This window comes from Capra hircus, chromosome 22, assembly GCF_001704415.2.
Source record: "Capra hircus breed San Clemente chromosome 22, ASM170441v1, whole genome shotgun sequence".
NCBI lineage: Eukaryota > Metazoa > Chordata > Mammalia > Artiodactyla > Bovidae > Capra > Capra hircus.
In genome coordinates, this window is record NC_030829.1 from 31,732,149 (window position 1) to 31,754,299 (window position 22,151).

Sequence of the window (22,151 nt, forward strand, 5' to 3'; positions counted from 1 at the left end):
CATTCCTTAAAGGACAAAAGACTCTGGAGGAAAAAGAAAAATCAATGCATCATAACCCTTCACCTAGTACCATTAACAGTCTGTAGATGGTGAAGGACTGTTGAGTAAAAATATTCTATATAAGGAAACTTAAGGGAAGTATTCAAAACCCTTTACCCAGGAGAGAAGACAACTCGATGTGCAAAATCCTAAGTGGGGAAAGTCTATCTGAGATTAAGAAAGAGTACCATTAGGTAGGGAGTATCCTAAAAATCAAACTATCTTTGAAAAATAACAAAAACAGAAAAGTGCTGTTTTAACATCAAGACAGAGAACTTAATTCCAAATCCCCATCTTCCTACAGAACTTGAAAGGACAATAATTAGTTAAGAAAATAGCAAAATGAGGAAGTGGTATTCGCTTACAATTTCTGTTAATCCCCACCAGCTGTAATTTAAGAAATTCAGTGACATCAGCATTTATAATGGATCCAGCAAGAATGACAGAACTGCGGATGGGGAATCATATGAGAGGGGGGAAAAGAAACTTGGGGGCAACTGGAAAACACATCTGAAGATGTGGAAAATTAATTCACTTTGCAATGAATCACTTCAACAGCTTCAAACACCATCACTGCCAAAAATAACAGAAAAAGTGGAAAAGGAAGCAAAAGCACTCCAAATCTAATCAAACGATCCAGTGGAATATCTGAAAAAAAAAATCACTGAAACAAGTGAAGTAAACATTTCTGGAAACAAACAGAAAGTAATTTAACTATTCATGAGTGACAAGAACCAAAGATTTAACATTACGCAAAGAGTGTCACTTTTCAAAAAACATTCATGAACGACATGAACTTGTAAAAACGAAGTCACTTTGGTTATTATTTACATTACCTTCTTTGAAGACTGACAAAGAGTCAATTCCATGGTCGCCTTTTCCCCAGAGAGAGAAAACAGCTTCTGAGAAAATCATCCCAGTATTTTCACAGTGTCCCATCTGACTTCACAGATGGATCCGGAACAGGTCTGAACTCCCCACACAAATGCCAACCAAGAGGTTTTACTGAGGCCAGAGTCAGAGGGAGAAGAAAACCACACCAAACTCAACTGACCGAACAACCTACAAAAGAGTTGAAAAGACTCACCAGGGCTGCCTCAGCCCTTTGGCTGAACATTGAGTCTGCTGAACTGTCGCAAAAAGGAGATGATTACGGAGATGTGACTGTAGCTGCTTGGCCACACGCTTACATGCACCCTCTCTCAACACCAAGAAGACTAAATGAGAGATGAAGTGATAATTAATAGGATTGTTGGCAGCAGAAGCCAACTTCTTGAACAAACCAGTAATTGCTGCCTGCTTAAAATGACAGGGAATCCAGCCAGCAAGGAGGGAGGTGCTAACAATGGGAATCATAAAAGGTAAAAAAAGACTTTACATCAACAGGTTGCTTGGCTCCCATTCAAAACAGCCTCCTTATCTACACATTCAATGAACAATGATAGCAAATAAATTGAGAATCACATATAGGAGGACTAGAGATCAATAATCCTTCCAGAAATATTACCACAGATGTGAGATTTCCCTTCCACACACTCTCCAACACCCAAAATATCATATATTGATCTTGAAGACAATTATCGACTTGTAAATGATATCACACTGGAGATGAACATTTTTCCCATAAGTGCTACAGTTGACTCGGACACCCTTTGAGGATAGCCAGTCTGTTGAGAAACTTTCAACAGCAGCCACAGACATAATTTATGCTCTCTATTTTGAAATTAAAACAAGGTCTTGGATGTAACTTCTCTAGGAAAGAAAAGGTATTTAGCTCAGAAGTTTTTTACCAGAATGACTGAACATTTCTGGCAAGGCAAAGGACAGGTAGCACACAGTGGCTCCAATTTAAACCACTCGATCTCAAATAAGAGAGTGCTGATAACCAAACACTCTACTAAACAATGTTCCCCTGTTCAGTTCAGAGAAGACCAGCACACACTCAACACTCTCTAGCAAGAAACAGACAAATATAACTCTAACATCTTCTGATGCCCAGAGACATGAAGAGACAAGGATTCCATCTTCTGCCATGGAGAGATGTCTACAGAGATAAATCAGGGCAGCAGGCACATAGTTTCATAATGACTAATGTTGACCAAAACTCTTCATAAAATCAACTCAACAAGGAAAGACCTACCTAGCTCATTTGCTCAGGAAAACCCTGGCTCTCTGATGGTGTTGCAATGGATGACCTGACACTCTCCAGAAAACAGATCATTGCGAGAATACGGGCTTCCTGACAAGACGCAGCCCAGAAGTCCTTATTGATAACATCTCATGGAAATCTCCAACACTTTTTATGGCAGTTAAAGATACATGTGAGGTACTGAATCAGGAGCAGAAGCACTGAAAACTCAAATGGTTTTCATTTTTCTTAGTATACATGAGCATTAAGTGCTTTTTCCTTTTATTGTTGGCCTTTCTCCTCTCCCACTAATAAAAAATAAAAATGCCTTTACATTCATTCTGAGAATCTCTAACCCATTGCTGCTGGAACCCACTGTGTATATGGTTCATCGTTAAAGCCATCAATTAGAATTTTTATAACATCTTCCTCTCTATTAGATCATTATATCCTTTTATTGAAAATATTTAACTCAATACTTTGCAATGACTAATGTTCTTAACACCCACATGTCAAGGCAGAAGTTATGTTCATTACACAATATTATGATGTTTCAAGACCTTTGGCATTCAAAGATAAACAGTCCAGAACGTAATAGACTGGCTACAACTTCATAAAGACATACACGAAAAGCAATTCACAAGTCAAGTTAGAGGGGGAAAAGAGAGAGAGAGACAAATAGAAAATACCAAGATGTTAGGAACTATATGTGTTCAGTGGGAGACCACAAGGATGGGCATGTAGACAAGACTTTTTGCTGTCACCAACTAAGGTCATTCAAAGAAGATCTTTAGTGGGGAATGATAAAAATTTACAACTTACACACCACAGCCCTGTGAATGACTACGTACACACCATCCCATCTTTTGCTACCTTTCTTGAAGCCTTCACAGCCTACCTCTTTTCAATCATCAGAAACAGCTTTGAAAACAAAGGACAAGGCAGCCAAGCATTCGGTGAGCACCTTTAATAAATAGATCTATTTATCTTGGATTAAGATGTCCAACCACACCCAGAGTCTCTCTTTACTTCATCAGACACCTAGTCCTGTTTCTCTTCCAAAGTCAACATGAGTTGTTGCCCCTGATCTCTTCCTATCCAGCCTTCCCTTCCATGCCTCAATATACACAGTAACCACTGCAGCAGGGTGAGCAGAGCTGACCTACTGGAAAAGACACTGATGTTGGGAAGGACTGACGGCAGGAGGAGAAAGGGACAACAGACAGTTGGATGGCATCACCAGTTCAACAGACATGAGTTTGAGCAAACTCTGGTAGGTAGTGAAGGATAGGGAAACCTGGCGTGCTGCAGTCTGTAGGGTCGCAAAGAGTCAGGCAGGACTTAGCACACTGAACAACTACTGTAGCAGGGCAGATAAGAGGGGAAGCTTTGAAGTCAAACAGTCCTCCAGTTTAAGTCTTGGTTCTGCCCTTATTTCAACGACTTCAGGCAAGTGACTTACAATGGCCAAGCCTAAGTTTATCTATAAAATGGGATCCTACCTATCTCATGGGACTTCCCTTGGTGGTTCAGACGGTAAAGAATCTCCCTGCAATGCAGGAAACCTGGGTTTGATCCCTGGGTTCGGAAGACCCCCTGGAGAAGGGAATGGCAACTCACTCCAATATTCTTGCCTGGAGAACGCCATGGACAGAGGAGCCTAGTGGGCTACAGTCTATAGGGTCACAGAGAGTGAGACACGACTGAGCAACTAAACACACATACACTTACCTCACAGAATTAAATTATACAAAGCATTGGAAATGGAGCTAGTAGATGTCTCAATAAACTTGTAAGTAAACTAGATCTGAGCTATTCATTACTGCTAGTTCGGCTTCTTACTTTTCTAATATGTGAAAAATACAAAAAAAAAATTACACAGGTAACTTCCTTATCCCAGGACTAAGACAGAGAGACAAAGGGAGACACACACATACACACACACACACAAACTATTAATAAGAAAGCCATTCTTTTTATAATACACAAGGATACATTATAAAAGTGCAAAAGGTACAGATGGAACACAGAAAAAGATAGCAACGTTCAACACTTTAACTCTATTGTTCTAGAACTTTCACTTTAACCCCAGTGGGTTTCAGTCTCCAAAATGCAGATGAGATTAAAGCACTGACACAAGACACAGTCTGTAGTAAGGACTTTGAAAATGCTAGGTGCTACTGCTATTATTGTTTTTGTTTGTGTTTCTTTGTTGTTATTAAACTGTATGATCTATCTGCTGTGCCACTCGAAACTACTGGACCTACTGAAAACAATTCTTTTCTTCCCCCCTTCTTAAAAGAATTCCAAGCATTCTCAACAAGCACTCAATTAATGTTTACAATAGTGACGGTGCTTATAATTAAAATATGCTAATTTCCAATACACTGGGAAGTCAAAAGCATCACCTTTATCTTCTAGGCCATGACTAAACTGAGCTTGGTTACTTCAAAAACTGCCTGCAGAATTTCTAAGCCATCTTTATTGCCTTCTGCTGGATTCTGTAGCAGTGGTCGCCACCATTGTTCTGTACTCTTTTCCCTGGTCCCTATTCTCACTCTTCATCTTCTAAAGAACAACAGAAATTATATAAAAATAAATTATATCAAAATACATATCTGAACAGCCCCACCCAACTTTAAAGATCTGGAAGTGATAAACCATTTTTATTGTAAATAAACTCATAAAAAGAGAAGATCAGGTGCCTGGAAAAGTTTCATTATTGTGGCTTCAAGTTTAGTCCACAACAATTTCAGAGCAGACAGTGTTTAAAAATATGTTCCCCAGTGAGATGCTTTTTAGATCAGAGAAAGAACCACTAGAAAACAGTTTTTAATACAACCACTCCTCATCATTCACGGATTCCCTATTTGCAAATTTACCGACTCACAAAAACTTACTTGTAACCCCAAAATTAATATTTGCAGCATTTTTACAGTCATTTGTGGACAGAGAAGTGAGAAATCTGAGTCACGCACACATGCATTTCCAACTGAGGTCAAACAAGGCAACACTTGGCCTCCTCGTTTCAGTTTTCACAAGTGTCTTGGGGTGGGGGTGGGGTTCATTCAGCACTACGCTATTTGCATTCTTTTGTTTTCTGTTGGTAACTTTACCAACAACCCCCAAGTTTTGTGGTGGTTTAATCCCTCAGTTGTGTCCAACTCTTGTGACCCTATGGACTGTAGCCCACCAGGTTCCTCTGTCCTGGGATTTTTCCAGGCAGGAATACTGGAGGGGGTTGCCATTTCCTATTCCATGGGATCTTCCCAACCCAGGGATTGAACCCCGGTCTCCCACACTGCAGGCAGATTCTTTACCATCTGAACCACCAGGGAAGCCCCTGCTAGGGCCGAGGTGTCCTCTAGTGGTGCTGAGAATGAGAAGACTGTGAGGTATCTTATGGAGAAAGCACAGGTATTAGATAATCTCATTTCAGACATGACTCTGTTAGCCCTTAGTTCAATGCTATGGTTTAGTCACTAAGTCATGTCCGACTCTTGCAACCCCACAGACTATAGCGTGTCAGGCTCCTCTGTTAATGAATCTATCTTTTTTTTTCTTTTTGGCTATGCCCTGGAGTGGATTGCCATTCCCTTCTCCAGGGGATCTTGCCGACCTAGGGATCAAACCTGGATCTCCTATATTGCATGTAGATTCTTTACTATCTGAGCCACCAGGGAAGCCCATTTATATTGGTCGTTCTTTATTCAAGAAATTGTTATTGGACATTCACTATTCTGTAGGTGCCCAGGGAATTTACAAGTTACATGTTTCCTGGGGCCTCTTTCAGGTGACAACTGACAGAAATAAAATAAATATTTCCTATCAACATATTTATAGGTAGAAGATGGTTGATTTCTTAAAATACACGTCCTTTTTTAAATAAGGGCTTCAAACAAGGTGACAGCTAAAGCCTGTCTTCAGTGAAATCAGTTTAAAATATGTTTCTCACTTACACTATACATGATCTCTTACATTATCTATGATCTCTCTTACATACAGAACCTTAAAAAAAGGGGGGGTGGCTTCAGATACAGAAAACAGAATGTTGACTGCCAGACACAGGGGTTGTGGGGGTGGGCAAAAAGAGTGAAGGCAGTCAAAGAAAAAAAATTTCAGTTGTAAGATAAGTAAGTCATGGAATGGAATGTACAACATGGTGACTAGAGTTAATAATACTGTATTATAATAAGCAACAAGGATATATGCATACCACAGGGAACTATAGCTATTATCTTATAATAACTTTTAATGGAGTATAACCTGCAAAAATAATAAATCATAATGCTGTATACTTGAAACTAACAATATTGTAAATCAACTATACTTCAATTTTAATTAATTTTTAAATAAAAATTAGAAAAAAACAAAAAATACTGTATTGTATATTTAAAAGTTGCTAAGAGAATAAATCTTTAAAAACTTCTAATCACAAGAAAAAAATTTTTAGAAAAAAAAATTTTGTAACTATGTATAGTGATGGATATTAACTAGATTTCTTGTGGTGGTCATTTTCCAATATACACAATTATCGAATCATTACATTGTGTACCTGAAACTAATATAATGTTATAAGTCAATTACACCTCAATCAAAAAATAATATTTATATTGACTACATTTTGACTTGGTAATAACTGGATATATTGGATTAAATAACATATTGTGTGTGTGTGTTCTCAGTTACTCAGCACGTCCAACTCCTTGCAACCCCATGGACTGTAGCCCGCCAGGCTTCTCTGTCCACGGGATTTTTCCAGGCAAGAATACTGGAGTGGGTTGCCATTTCCTTCTCCAGGGGCTCTTCCCGACCCAGGGATCAAACCTGCATCTGTTGCATCTCCTGCAGGGGCAGGCAGATTCTTTACCACTGAGCCACCTGAGAAGCCCCAAATAACACACTACTCTCCTTTAATAAATATGTCACTTAAGCATATTTCTTTCACAGGGTAACTGAGTCCAAGTACACTCCTTTCTTCCCCGCCAGGAAGGGATCCTCTGGCCGAGGATGATCTGCTGTGGCTTCCGTGTTAGCCCTGGGCAGCCATGCATGTGCCAAAAGCAACAGCAGTTTAAGGTTGACCCTCTTTGTTCACCATCATCTCTAGACTCCACAGTGGACTCAATAAATATTTACTGAATATCATTTTACCTCATGGGAAAGGAAAATTTGCCCAAGGATCTTCCAAATCATTCCCAAACCATGACTCTAAGAAAATAGAGGAAGAGTTAGATCTCTTCACATCCATCTGTTGAGACACCCAAGACATAAATGTACTCTGAAAACTCCCCAAACTGCCTTGCCCATTTCCTCTTCCCTTTAGTTATGCATGTCTTCATTTTCCACTCCAGCCTACACAGCCGATTCATCCTGTTCGCTCACTAAAATGAGGCGCTCAGAAATCCATCAGGCTGGGCAGTTTCTGGCCATCCTTCTCAGGCTTCATCCTGTGCTATGCTCAGGAATTCCCCAAACACACTGGATCTCACCCTCAAGTATCCAACTCACCACCTCTTTCACTTCTGCGGGGGTGTGAGTATGGATGTGGTGCGGGGGGGCGGGGGGGGGCGTGGATTTCAATTACATGGAAAGAGAGAAACTGTCATTTTCCCTGTTTCTTTATAAAATTCAGGAAAGGGACTGTTGAGCAGAGAACCAAATTTCAAACAGTCCAGACAATACCACAAAAAGGCTGCAAATACCCTGAAAAATGCTGCCTTGAGAATTCCATATGTGTTTGTATGAATATATGTCTGGTTTCTGGTAGGAAATGTCTCCCACTGATTGCGAATCAAACTAATTCCCATTCCTCTGCACACACACAACAGCTGGGGTAAGGGGTCAAAAAGACTGTTGGGTGACAACCAAATGCAAGTCTAGGTTTGAAAACTCACTGCAAGAATCCCAAACACATGAAAACTGACTGTATGTGCTTAATGGTGACAAAATGATGGTAGTGTCAGCAGCACCTGTACAGATGAACCACTTCTCTGTTTCCTGTGTAAACTCCTAAATTATAATGGCAATGACACCAGTAGCAGCACTCGGGTGGAGCAGGAGGCAGAGAGTAACAGTAATGCAGGTACAGCAGCAGGTACAGCCAGCATCCACTGTGCCATTACTACAGGTAAGCACTCTCACTGCCTCACCAAACCTTCCCAGCCAGCCAATGAAGCCGGGACCCTCGTTACCCAGGTAACAAGTCTAAGCTGTAACTGATGAAGGCATCCACTTATGTGGACGAGATAATGGTGATTCTCCTCCAGAGAAAGATGGAAGTTCTTCAAGCTAATCTCCCTTTCTGCTTCCCAGTGGTTGGTTTAGCCACAAGTTTGGGGGAGAAACTCTGTGAGGCTCAAGCAAAGCGTGTCATTTGACCGTGGTTGATTGTTCCACAATGTATACACAGACCAAAGCATCATGTTATACACCTGAAATATATAAAATTCTTATTTGTCAATCACACTGCAATAAAGCTGGAAAAAAGAAAAGAAAAGCAAGCTATCATGTTGGTGTGGATATTTAGTCTCTAAAATAGCTACGTGGTGCTACTAGGACAGAAAAAATTCTAGAAGAGTGAAAGATACAAAGATATTGAAATTTGAGAACATGAGGTATTACAGCTTTTACTGGATAAAGGTAACTGTATAACGAGGCTCTTGTGAAATGTGAAAAGCTACAGCAGGAACTCACTACAGGCCAAGTCGAAACGTGACAGTTAGGAATGACAGACGCCCGTGTGGACACAACCGTGGAGTTCGGCTGCTGCCCTACACAGCGTTGTGAAACCTAAGTTAGCGCACCTCATTATTTATTCCTCCACCTCGCTGGCCTATCATTACGATGAAAGGAAACATGTTGATAAAGGCAAAGATTGTTCTGGCAACAAAAGTAATCCCTAACCCGTAAACAGCACGTGCTGTCTTTAAATACCTCTCTGTGAGGCATCCCGGAGTTTACCACTGTTCAACCTGCAGCTACTCCCAAAGTTCCTCATGCTAATCCCTGGTGGCTCAGACAGCAAAGAATCTGCCTGCAATGCAGGAGACCAGGGTTCAGTCCCAGGGTGGGGAAGATCCCCTGGAGCAGGAAATGGCTACAACTCCAATATTCTTGCCTAGAGAATCCCATGGACAGAGGAGCCTGGTGGGCTAAAGTTCATGGGGTCGCAAAGAGTTGGACATGACTGAGAGACTTAACATTTTTAATTTTTCACTTTTGAGAATCACGGGGTTAGTAGATTTAGAAGCCCAGGGTCAAGCCAATATAAGACTCTGAAGAGCAAAAAAAGGCAGAAGAACCCTACAGAAGAATCTGGCTAGAGTTGGCCTGGGCTGGAATGATGGTTCTGGATCATCTAACCAAGAGATAATCTAGCCCCACTCCCCTTCTGTTCTGTGAACCCTCTTGTTTTCCTGCTCATTGCTTTTGAGTCATTTTACCTTAGTGCAGTGTCTCAAACTAAAAATTCATTTCAAGTCAAAAATTCATTGCATTGCACCCTGCTGGTGCTGTGGACAAAGATGGAATCACAGTGAGAGCCTGGTTACTGAGCACAGGCTTTGGGCTGGGGAATTAAGTCAAGTATTTCTTTGTAATTCACTCAATTATCCTACAACTTAGATCATACTATTATCCACTCACCCCACTTAGTCCTCTGTTGAAACAGAGGCTACAGGAATAACTTGTTCAAAGAGGAAAAAAAACTAGTAGCTGGTCAAACTGAAATTTAAGTTAAAAATCCTTCTTACTCTGAAGGTTGAACCCAGAACTCAAGACTTCTCTGTTTACAGCTCTTAACCAGTTTACAATAAGAAGAGATTCTTTGCCAAAAAAGCATCAGGGCTTTTTGTCTGGAGAAGGTCAGCATGCAGCAAAAGAAAAAAAAACAAAAGAATCAGAATGCTTGGGTTTAAGTGGATTAAAAATAAGAAGAGGTTGAATTTCTTGGTAAGTAAGAAGTCCAGATCTACCCTATAGGCCCTGCTTATTTGACATAACACTGGCCTTACCATGCCCTCTCCTCTAGAGAGAAGGATGGCCTGGTGAGATTCAGAATGAGGGGGACAATCTGTTATGTCGGGACACCCTAACATGCGACTAAACAGAGGCTGGCTGGTCGCAGTCACCCCGCCCCTCTGTTTTGGAAGCTCCCACATTCTACAAACTGTCTGGAATTCATTACAACAGGAAAACAGGCTGACAGTCGTATTTCAAATTTTATTCAGCAGAAGTTCTGTGGAAAACAATTTGGTCATGCGGGCACACTCAAAACCACCATCACTGTTTCTCAACCAAATCATTCAGTCAAGTGACTGCAGTGTGCTTCAAGTTTCACACTTTGCAAATCTCTGATAAACTATAGCCCTCTGAGACCTGGGAGAGGGCTCCTTATGGAAGCACAGCCAGGTTAACTCCAAGTCACTCAGAGCTCTCATCTGGACAACCCAGCACCCTACCAGGTTTCACTGATATACATCTGATCACTAACATTCTAGAGGGAATTTTCCTTTTTTCTTTTTTTAAAATCAGTATGTGATTATTATCAATGACCCTCTCTAGCCTGACCATAACAAGCAACACCCTATTTTTTTTTTTTAACAAAATATATTCCAATCCAGGGTATTTTTCCTATGTGGAGACACAGGACTTATGGTAAAAGCATTAGGGAAGTGTGTGCACATCAGCATGTCCTGGGGGCCTTACTGAAAGACACAGACTGCTGGGACTCCCCAGCCACAGTTTCTGATTCAGAAGGTCGTGGGTAGGGGCTGCAAATAAGCATTTCGAACAAGTTACTAAGGGACACTGAAACTGTTGGTCTGGAGGCCATATTTTGAAAATGATTGCACTAAGGTGATGGTGGTAGTGGTGGATGTACTGTTGTTGTTCGGAAATGGGGTGGTGATTTTAATCAGTGAACTGGAAATAGGAAGCAATCAATACAGAGAGGTGGGGCTCAGACAATGAATCAGCGTGGGTGGCCCTCATTGGAGTGACAGAAAATTTAAATTAACCACGTTTAATCAGAAAAAGAAGATATAAAATAAAATAATAGAAAAGACCAAGGATAAACCTAAGCAAAGATAGGCACAACTCGATTCAGAAGCCAAAACCTTCCTACTAGGACCATGGTGATGATGGCTAGCTAACCACCAAAAGTGGGTTCTCCTTTCTAAGTTAGAGGTTTTGCTGCTCAGCTGGGGTCTCTCTTTCCCAGTTCCCACCCCAGCATCCAGACCTAGATATGAAACTGGACCTTGCCAGAGAATCTGAGCAGAAGTGATGCCTGTCACTTTGGGACTTAACTTACGCCTTCTCCTCTTCCTTTCCACCACCAGACACAAAAGATGCCAGGGTTCTAGGCAATGACAGAATCAGAAGATGGAAGGAGACTGGGTTCTTGATTTGTCACATGGAGGAAAGCTGTCTGCCTACCAGGAACTACTACTTATATGATTATCATCTGCCACTTTGTTATAGCAACCAACATTAACCCAAAAGAAGGACTTAGTTTTCCCTGCCTCCAAGTTAGGGCTTCATTCTAAAACACAACAACCTTCCCAAGTTCAAGATCAATGGAAATAAAAGGAGACTCTCTGTGAGCATCCAAGCAAATCCTGGGATTCATTACGTTAGGCTTCCCTGGTGGCTCAGAGAGTAAAGCGTCTGCCTACAATGCAGGAGACCCGGTTTCGATCCCTGGGTCGGGAAGATTCCCTGGAGAAAGCAATGGCAACCCACTCCAGTACTCTTGCCTGAAAAATCTCATGGACTGAAAAGCCTGGTAGGCTACAGTCCATGGGGTCGCAAAGAGTCGGACACGACTGAGCGACTTCACTTTCACTTTCACATGTAACTCCCTGAAACTGATCCCTGTGATACAGAAGAGAGGCGAGCCTGTATCGATTTCTCCACCCCAAAGCCATGAAACTCAAGGGGCTGTTACAAGAATTTGGAAAAGTGACTATGGGCAGGCAAAATAAAGGTGCCCATTAGGGGAAACACATGAGGACAAGGGAGCTGGCTGCCAGTGAAATCTGATTAGAAAGATGACAGGTGTATGAAACCAAGAGTGAGAAAGAGGGATACCTCGGCCAGCAGAGTGACATGTGTATCACTGACTCCAGAAACAAATCCCAATTAATTGCTCTTGCCATTCAGCCCCTTGCCATTAAAGCATGCATTTTAGCAACTGCGATACTATGATCAAGCAAACGGCATCAAATTCTCTCTCATTCACTTCTAAATCAACAGTGATATAAAGCATCCACATGCTATCAATATCGACAGAGTTGCATTTCACAACCCCGTCATTTAGCATTTATACCTCTAGCCTTCATCTCGATGTGATTAGTGTTTATTTACCTAAACACCAGTGGATAAATGACCATGCCAAGGTGATGCAAGATGTGGTTCCAGAAAGTCTACCATCAATTGTCCCATACACCACAAGCCAGGGGCCAGTTTCTCTCACAGGTTACTCTCTAACCATGCTTCTTTTGAGCAAATGGGCAAACTTTTATTTGGAATGTCACCAGGAATCGTGCCAGCTGTTTATATTTTTAGAGGCTCTTTTACATAAGCTATTGTAAACTCTACCTTGGAAAATGAACAGACTTTTCAAGAATGCATAGTTGGTGTCATCCTTTTCCCTTAAAAGGAAATGATCCTAACTGGCCAATACTATTTTAATGTTTATTCACAGTCATTATGCTTATTCACAGCCATTCTCTGCCCCAAGTATTATAAATTTGTTGCAAAGGGTTCTATTGGCTGAGATGCCAATTTTCTCAAGTTATACAGTTATTTGAGACTTATGAGTTATTTGAGTTTGAGTTATTTCTCAAGTTATTTGCAGTTTACACAGAGCAAACTGACCCTGAAATAATACCTTTTCATTTTTTGCTAAAAGATTTCAAATGCAAAAAAAAATTAAACAGAAGTATACTCAGTCCTCTTGACAGAGAAGGATTGTTACAATATTGGAGTGCCTGTGAATACCACCTCCAACTGTTTAGGTTCAGGCAAGAGGTTCAAGGTGGCCACATCTCACTGAGGTGCACAGGTAGACTTTATAGAGATTGCGCTAGGTTCCAAGTTAAACAGGAAAATCATCCTTATGTTTTCTGTGTGCTTTTCCCTTCATCAAGTTTCCAATCTCCAGTTATAAAAATAAAATGTATGTTTTGAAAAGCATGCTTTTTTAGGACCAATTAATATTCAGGAACATATCACAGAAAAGGTACCGAAGTAAGCACAGCATTCCTGTCTATTTTATCCTGATCTGACATACAACCTCAACCACGGGGCTCAATAACTTTTCTCTGCCTCAAATCTTCTTCCCATGGAAGCAAGTTAAGCTTCCCAGAAAGAAAACCTGTCCTACAAAAGCTACACACGGTCCCATCAGTGGGGACGACCACCCTTCCCACCGGCTCTTGACCTTGCGGGAAAGTAGGGGAATGTGTGTCAATGTGTCAGCAAGTTCTCCCACTCGGGGGTGGGGGTGGCAAGGGCGCAGGCCACAGAAGCCTTCCTGAAATTGCTCAATAGCCCACAATTTTCTTATAGAAAGACACGATTTTACCAGTGCCTTCCCTAAAATTTCAACTTACCACGTTTGGATTTAAAATATTTGCTCCCACACAACCCAAGACCTTTTTCCCATGGACACTTGAATCAAAGAACACAGTTACTGACATTTGAATGCTTTGAAGATTTCTTTCGTAAAGGAGTGAATTAAAACACGCCATTGCCTATGGATGTCAACTCTGATGGAAGCTAGAAGTAGTGTGTGGGAGGAGAGGCTTCTTCTTTTACTTTCTGCAGGAACACTGACATTTTCACATCAGTGTAGACAGGAAGTGTGTGACCCAGGGGCTGAAAACAGCCCAGGGAGTCAGGAGTTCTACGTGGGTCATTTCTTTGTGGTGGGCATGTGTATTTGCTGAAATCGATCTCAGGCTTTACTTCTTAATCCTAGGTGACTTGGCCCTCTCCTTTGCACCAAAGATGCAGCCAAAAACTGTTCCTAAACTAAACATAAAGGAAGAATGACCCGACCAGAATGATCTCAATGCAACAAAAGTGAAATGAGCAAGGGGACCATTCAAGTAAGGCGATCCTGGAAGAAAGGAAGGATAATAAAAATATCAAGACCCATCTCCACGTTTAGTCCGGGGGTAGATTTGTAAAGACAAGCATAAATCTCTGACTCCCTGGACATTAGAAAAACATTTAAGACTAAGTTATAAACACTTATTTACAGTAAAGATTAATGCCTGCATGTCTTTCTCCACTGTTCATTTAGTAACTCTTTTCATGCATTACCTTTCATCTTCACAGCAGCCTTGCAAAGTAGTTCTCACTCCATCTTACAGAGGAGGGAACTCAGAGAGGTTGGTGAGCTTGTCCAAAGTCACACAGCTAGCGAATGGCAGCGGCAAGATCTGCGCTTTTAACCCAGACATTTGGTGCCTCAAAAATCACTTCCTCTATGAGGTCATTTCTAAAGACCCATCCAATAAAGCACCTTCTTTCCCAGGCCCTGTCTATCAATAACATTCTATTTCATTTTCCTAGCATGAAAACTTGTCTTATTCATCTATTTGCTTCATTATCAGTTTATATCTCCCACCTCCAAGATGACAGCGCCATCTAGTTTATCTGATTCTACTTTTGATTCCCTACACCAGCAAAGAGCTGTCATAAGATAAGCACTTAATAAATAAGTGTTGTAAGGAAGGAGAGAATGAGGTAGGTACAGAAAAGAAAAAAAAAAACAAATCTACGTCCTTCTGACCCCAAAGTTATACTGCCTTTGCTGAAAGCGACTGAGTGACATTTGAGAAATGACCTGGGGAGGACAACGGGGGCTCATGACTTTGGGGTATCATTTACTTCCTAGTGGGTCTTTCTCTCACCATTGTCTCCACTTCCTGAAGCACTGCATTCCTCTCAGCCTGCCCTGGTTCAACCTCTGTGCGAACACTCCAAAGGTGTGTGTCTTTAACCTTCAGAGCATGCCTGAAAGGCCACAGGAAGGAAGATGCAGCAAAGAAGGAAAGAAGCCATGTTTAAGACCAGACCTAGAGACACAAGGGGCCTGGTCCCCAGTCCTTAGGAACAGAAATAGGGTGTGGGTGTTTCAACAGAGATCCCAGATCTGCCTGCTGGTCCTCTCGCCCTCAGCTGGCTCAGGAAAGATGCAGCCTTCATGGCTTGCTGTAATTCCTTGCCCTCAAGTACACACTGTTCACCAGACTCACAAAAACCTCCTTATAAACGCTACATTTGTCTTTACAATATGAAAAGCTTGGGGCAACTACACTGACTATCTCTGACCCGCCTTCCTGACTGTTTTCTCCAAATAATGCATATTTGGAGATGAGTCAAACATATTTTTATAATTTACTTTGATTGAGACAGACCTAACAGCAAAGTACATTTCATACTTAAAACACACACACAAAACAAATGAAACTCTTGCTTACCGTCCTTGAAAAATGACCAAAAAAACACAATTTAGCCAAAATTTTCTCCTATTATTTATCCTAATACTGCCAGTTCTGAAACAAAGCAGTTGGAAGGGGAAATTTAGTAACTTTGATTTGTCCCAAGATACATTTTTTTACACTGAGGTCCTATTCCTGACAGTAAGCACATGTGACCTGTTCTAAAAAAAGGATATTTTCCACTTCTTGCACAACTGGAGCAGATATAAACATCAGCCTGTGCAAACGGCACTGCAGAACTCAAAGGGAATTAAACACACACACACATACACACACTTAAATAATTCTATAAATAGCAGTACTCGGGAAAAGGAAATCTCCAATAACACACAAAACCAACACTTAGAATCCCACTTTAATCAAGTTTTCCATCTAATCATACCACACAAGCAATCTGCATAATAAGATCTGAACATCTGCCAGGTTAACGTACTTCAATCTTGTCTATTTTGCTTCAGATACATAATTCTGCACTTGCCTTAGTGTTGATGCGGAGGGGGAAAATTGTAATCATGGTAAAATAGAAGAGAAGGAATTGATATTACTAGCATATGCTAGGCACGCTACAAAGCACATTTACACATGTTATCTCAGTTTTAAAATTTCCACCAACCCTAAGAGGACACTTCTGTAGATTCCACTTCACAGGTAAAGAAATTGAGAGTCCAGGAGGCTAAGAGTCCAGCTGTGAACACAGACACATCAGTTAAGTGGCAAAGCCGCGGGCACTGTGATTAATTAAGCATGGCTACTTCTGAACCTGTCTATGTGCATCCATTCTCTGCCACCCCAGGTGACCACAGAGCAAGAGGAAGAGCTGGGACTCTGGTGAGAAGTATAAAGGCAGGAATGTATCTGGGGGTGCAGTGGTTAAGACTCCATGCTTCCAATGCAGAGGGTGCGAGTTTAATCCCTGAACGGGGAGCTAAGATGGAAGCAGTATTATAACAAATTCAATAAAGACTTTAAAAATGGTTCATATAAAAAAAAATCATGCCTTAAGGCATGTAACATTTTATTTAATGTTATAAAGAACTATGCTTTGAGTATTGCTTGACATTCAATGCCAAAATCGAATCCCCTTATTTACTGACAAAACTCCACCCCAGTTTCCCTTCCTCTATTACGTTCCCATGGCTCATGCCCCTGATTATCACACTCCGTCCTGTATGTTTGGCTGGATCTGTGTGTTCCCTTCCCTCCCACTACAGAGGCGAGTTTTGGAGAAGGCGCAGCACAGGCAGGCCCCGTGCCTTTCACAGGGCAGCCCAGACTAGTGCACTGGAACACAGGACCAAAGCCAGAACCAGGCCCATCTAATCATGATGCCTTGGTTTCCTTCTCTTAAAATGTCAACAGCAAAAATACAAGCACCCAAGGTAGAAGTGAGACTTAACTGAGTTAACAGAAGTAAAATACCCAGAATCATTCCTGGCATGTAGTAACCACTGCATGTTACTTGTTTTTAAAATTATAACCACAACATTATTGCTCTTATTTATTATTATCATCTCAAGCAGGTTGTGCAAGTTAACACATGTAAAACCACTTAGGACGGGGGCTGGCACACAGTGCAGCCTCAGTAAATGTTAATAGCATTCATCGGTATGAATTTGCAGGTACTCAATATATACGTGTACAATATGAATCTGTATGTATGTGATGATGCCACAGATGTTTTGTTTGTTTTTTTTTTAACCAGCATAAAGAAACTATTAAGGACTGCATCAAAATTATAAAACACAAAAGATTTATCTGCAACACCTCATTAGAGGGGGAAGCAAAAAGATTTTACTAAACTTGGGATAATTTTATTGCATAACAACGCTGGCCTTAGAGAAGAAAGCCAGAGTCAACCAAATGCAAACACATTCTGGAAGGTCAGGACTCACTGCTAAGTAATAGAGAAGTAACAAGAACATCTGCTAACATTTACTGAGCACTAAATATGTGCCCAGCATCATGCTAATACGTTTCCATAGTCAATGTCACAATTAATGTCCTTAAGACCCTTAGGAGGCAGGCCCCTCAGTTGCCAGATGAAGAAACTGAGTTTAGAGGTCATCCAGCCTCCCCAAGGTCACTCAGCTTGTTAGGGACAGACAGAAATGACAGAACAATCCTCTTAAATCTCCATGTAAAGTAATTCTCTACAGATCAGACAGAAAGAAAAATCAAGAAAACTTTCCGAAATCAATACAAGATGGACAGTTCCGTCTTGCCAAGAATGAACAATCATTCATCTCATTTTATAAATGAAAGGGTATTTTTAATAGGAAGATGTGGGTGCATGCAAGGTCGCTTCAGTCGTATCCGACTCTTTGTGATCCTATGAACTGTAGCCCCCCAGGCTCCTTTGTCCATGGGCTTCTCCAGGAAAGAATACCAGAGTGGGTTGTCATGCCCTCCTCCAGGGGATCTTCCTGACCCTGGGATTGAATCTCTTATGTCTCCTGCCTTGGCAGGCAGGTTCTTTACTACTAGTGCCACCTGGGAAGCCCAGGAAAAATCTCAGACTAAATCCAAGAAATGGTGGTGACTTTACATGGAAATTCATGCATGTGAGCATGAGTTGGACACAACCATCTTTTCTTTTCATCTGAATACAAATCTACAACAATTTCACACACCTCTCTCTGAATCAGCATCTGGGAACCATTGCTCTATCTCATCCTGCCAATATAAACCTAATACTCATTTTCATTCCCATTTCTAATTTGTGGGAAGTTAAAGAACCATTATCTAAACCATTATTAAAACTTTGAGAAGAGGAGAAACTGGAATTAGATTAAATAAATTCTGAAGTCCGTCTAGGAAAAGGGCATTAGCAGCTACAAAGCCACAGAATTTAGCACCAAGTTGAGAGTCCCTTGGACTGCAAGGAGATCCAACCAGTCCATTCTAAAGGAGATCAGCCCTGGGTGTTCTTTGGAAGGAATGATGCTAAAGCTGAAACTCCAGTACTTTGGCCACCTCATGCGAAGAGTTGACTCATTGTAAAAGACTCTGATGCTGGGAGGGATTGGGGGCAGAGGAAAAGGGGACGACAGAGGATGAGATGGCTGGATGGCATCACCGACTCGATGGACATGAGTTTGAGTGAACTCCGGGAGTTGGTGATGGACAGGGAGGCCTGGCGTGCTGCGATTCATGGGGTCACAAAGAGTCGGACACGACTGAGCGACTGAACTGAACTGAACTGAAACGAAACAAAAGAACTATGAACCTGAAAGATGCTAACATTTTTTTTTTTTAATTTTGGGGGGACCTAAAGCCCTACAGAGAGTCCCTTCCCTGATGGTTCAATGGTTCCACATCTGACCCTGACCTGACTGTGCCCATGTGCGATATCTAGGTTCATCCTCTCATATCTGGCACCTTTCCTCTGCCACCCACCATTCGCGGCTCATTTCCAGGAGAATATACCAAGGTTTCAAAAACCTTTGGGGAGGAACCAAACTGCAAACATTTCTTCAGGAGACCCTTTTCTCTTGTGTCTCTCTATGACACCGCTTCTCCAGTCACTGTGACCAAAGTGGGGTTCCATCACCTAAATCCACTGGCTTCACATTCCTAAAGCCTAGGAGGTCTGGGTTAGGAATGAAACTGTCTTTCCTCATCAAACACTTGCACATCTAAGCCTAGTCCAGATGAAGAATATATAAACTCCTCTTTGGAGACAGCATGGTGGATACCTATTTTAAAAGGAAGGCAGCCTTAAATGCAAAAACCAGAATCAAATGGCCCATCCAGAATGAAATACAAAGGGAGAAAATAACACATAGTCAAACAACAAAACACTATTGTGCCAGGCATTGTTCTAGGCCTGTTCATCTGCAACAGGGGTGAGTCTGTGTCCCATGGACATTTGGTGGCATCTGGACATATTTTTGGATGTCACAACTTGAGGAGGGATGCTATGGCCTTGAGCAGGAAGAAGCCTGGGATGCTGTTAAACATCCTGCAACACCCAGGACAGCCCCCACACCAAAGACCTATCCAGTCCAAAGTGTCAACAGCACTGATGATGAAACTCTGTTCTAGGTCCTGGGGGCATCACAGTAAACCAGGAAGACCCAAAAATCCCTATCCCTTTGGACCCTGCAATTTAGTACAGAGAAACATAGCATAACTGGAACCCATTAGAAAATGATAGACTAGGTCATAATGTAAGTACTGTGGGAAAAACCGAGCAGGGCAAGGGACACTGAGAGTTTAGACGGAGAGCCACAGCACAGAGCGTGCTCAAGGCAGGAATGACATTTAAGGGAAGACATGAAGTCGGCTGGGGAGGGAATGAACGCTACTGCTCTCCGGACAAAGACAGAAAGTGCACTTGCTGGCCCCAGCAAGTGCAGCTTACAAAGGGCCAGAGGTGGAGAGGTCTGGAGTGTTCCGGGAATGGTGAGGAGGCTGGCTGCAGCAGAGGGAGCCAGGGGAACAGCAACAGGAGACCCACAGTCAGCGCTGACAGGCAGCCCGCCCATAAAGTGGTCTGCCTTGGACCACTTTAAGGGTCTCGAGTTTTACTGATACCAGGGAGGGTTCTGAAGAGAGAACATGATGTGATAGATTTACCATGAGGTTTCTCAACCTCAGCAGTAACAATCTGGGTACAGATAATTCTTCATTGTGAGACTGTCCTGAGCACTGGAGAATGTTCAGCAGCATTTCCATTCTCTACTTACTAGAGGCCAGTAGTAACTCTCACCCATTGTAGCAACCAAAAATGTCTCCAGACATTGCTGAATGACCCCTGAGTGGGGCAAGCCACCATTCAGGTTGAAAACCAGTTTTAACATAGACATTGTGGCTCCTGTGTTGAAAAATCCACTGAGAGTCAGCAAGGAAAAAGGCAGGAGAACAGGTAAGAGAAAATTAGCCAGCGAGGCCAGGTGGCAGTCTGAACCAAAGTGGGAGCAGAGGAGTTGGTAACAAGTAGGCAGATTCTAGGGGCATCCCTGGTGGCTCAGATGGTAAAGAATCTGGCTGTAATGCAGGAGACCCACGTTGGATCCCTGGGTTGGGAAGAGCCCCTGGAGAAGGGAATGGCAATCCACTCCAGTATTCTTGTCTGGAGAATCCCAGGGACAGAGGAGCCTGGCAGGCTACAGTCTATGGGGTCGCAAAGAGTTGGACACAACTGAGCAATTAACAGTCTTCTTTTTCAGGAGGATTCTAGAGATATCTTCAACTCCAAAAGACAATCCAGAAAATACATCTGATAGACAAGGCAGTTGCAGCCATCTTCCCCTTCTGATTTCAACTTTTTCCAACCAAGATTACAAGAAGGGAGGTGCCCAGGCAAAGACTTAAGACAAAAAGCCACGAGGAGGAGGCCCTGAACATGCAGCCCTTGCAAAGTCACACAACAGATGTCGATGACAATACATCAGAAAACTGTGGAAAACTGTACTATAGGGAAATTTTGCCAACCCCATATATTTATTCACAGATTTTATTTCACTGGTTTATTTCAAAGAGCATGTGTCTGCTCCACAGACAAGTTTTACAACTTTTTTCATTTAGCCTTTCTCTGTGCACCGGTTCCATCCTGCACCTGTTTCCAGCTTCAACGTGTGAAACCAGCGCTTCCCACGTCCCCGAAATTTTCTTTACACGTGCAAGCTAGCTCCTGAGGATGCTCAACCCTTGCAAGTCTTTTTTTTTTTTTTTTGCCAACTCTGAAAAAGAACAGGCCCCAAATCCTCCAACGTGAGTTTCATGGCATTCATTTGGGTTTTTCCAGATGGTATTTTCCTCACTCTCTCAAATTTATTTAATGTTATGTATCAGCTACCATCAAAAATGTTCCAAACAGTCCGGTTAATTCATTTCTTTCAGGACTACACACACACACACACACACACACACACACACACACACACACTCCCTCCCTCATTCTGGCCATGTAAGCATTTGCTTATAGAAGCAAAAGCAGAGACTGCTCGGTAAAACACTGGTCCCTTCAGCCGAATACAGATAAAGCCCCAATGAGCATAACCAACAATACCCTTTACACACTATTACTCCACACCCCCAACCCCCAACACACACAATCTAGGCTCACACACAAAACAGCCATTATGAAGAGAAACCACTAACTAAAGGCTGGTTTTAGGCAACTAACTGCATAGGAGGTTTCCTTCCAATCTCCCTGAAGCATCTGCCAAGAGGCTGCTTCAGCCACCCCGTCAGTCGGTGTGCTCTCCGCAGATTTTCTTCTCCAAAGTGGATTCAGAGTCTGACACAGCCCTGAAGGAAACGAACCTAACTGCACAAGTACCAATCCCCCATGCCCCAGCAGCTATGCTCACATCCCTTCACTCCGGATTCAGTCCTTCCTTCACCATGATTTCTGGACCCTCTCCCCCTCTGCCAGCCAGGCCCCTTCACCCAAACACTATGGACAGTGAGGGGCCGGCAGGAAGGTTTGAAACGGATGCAGAAGCACTGCTGAAGCT

The 22,151-nt window shown here is 42.2% G+C and overlaps 1 protein-coding gene across 5 annotated transcripts in view; it reads right to left on the bottom strand.

Moving 5' to 3' along the window:
• Positions 1-22,151, bottom strand: part of MITF (melanogenesis associated transcription factor) — a 230,901-nt gene that overhangs the window by 207,458 nt on the left and 1,292 nt on the right. The window contains exon 1 of one of the 5 annotated variants that reach the window (XM_018067157.1): positions 1,127-2,107. The exons of 3 other annotated variants lie outside the window; for them this stretch is intronic. In XM_018067157.1, coding sequence (XP_017922646.1) covers positions 1,127-1,395 — 269 coding nt within the window. In that variant the 5' untranslated portion in view covers positions 1,396-2,107. Of the gene's footprint in view, positions 1-875; positions 897-1,126; positions 2,108-22,151 lie in introns of those variants that run through there. One more of the 5 variants, XM_018067160.1, reaches the window with a different exon arrangement.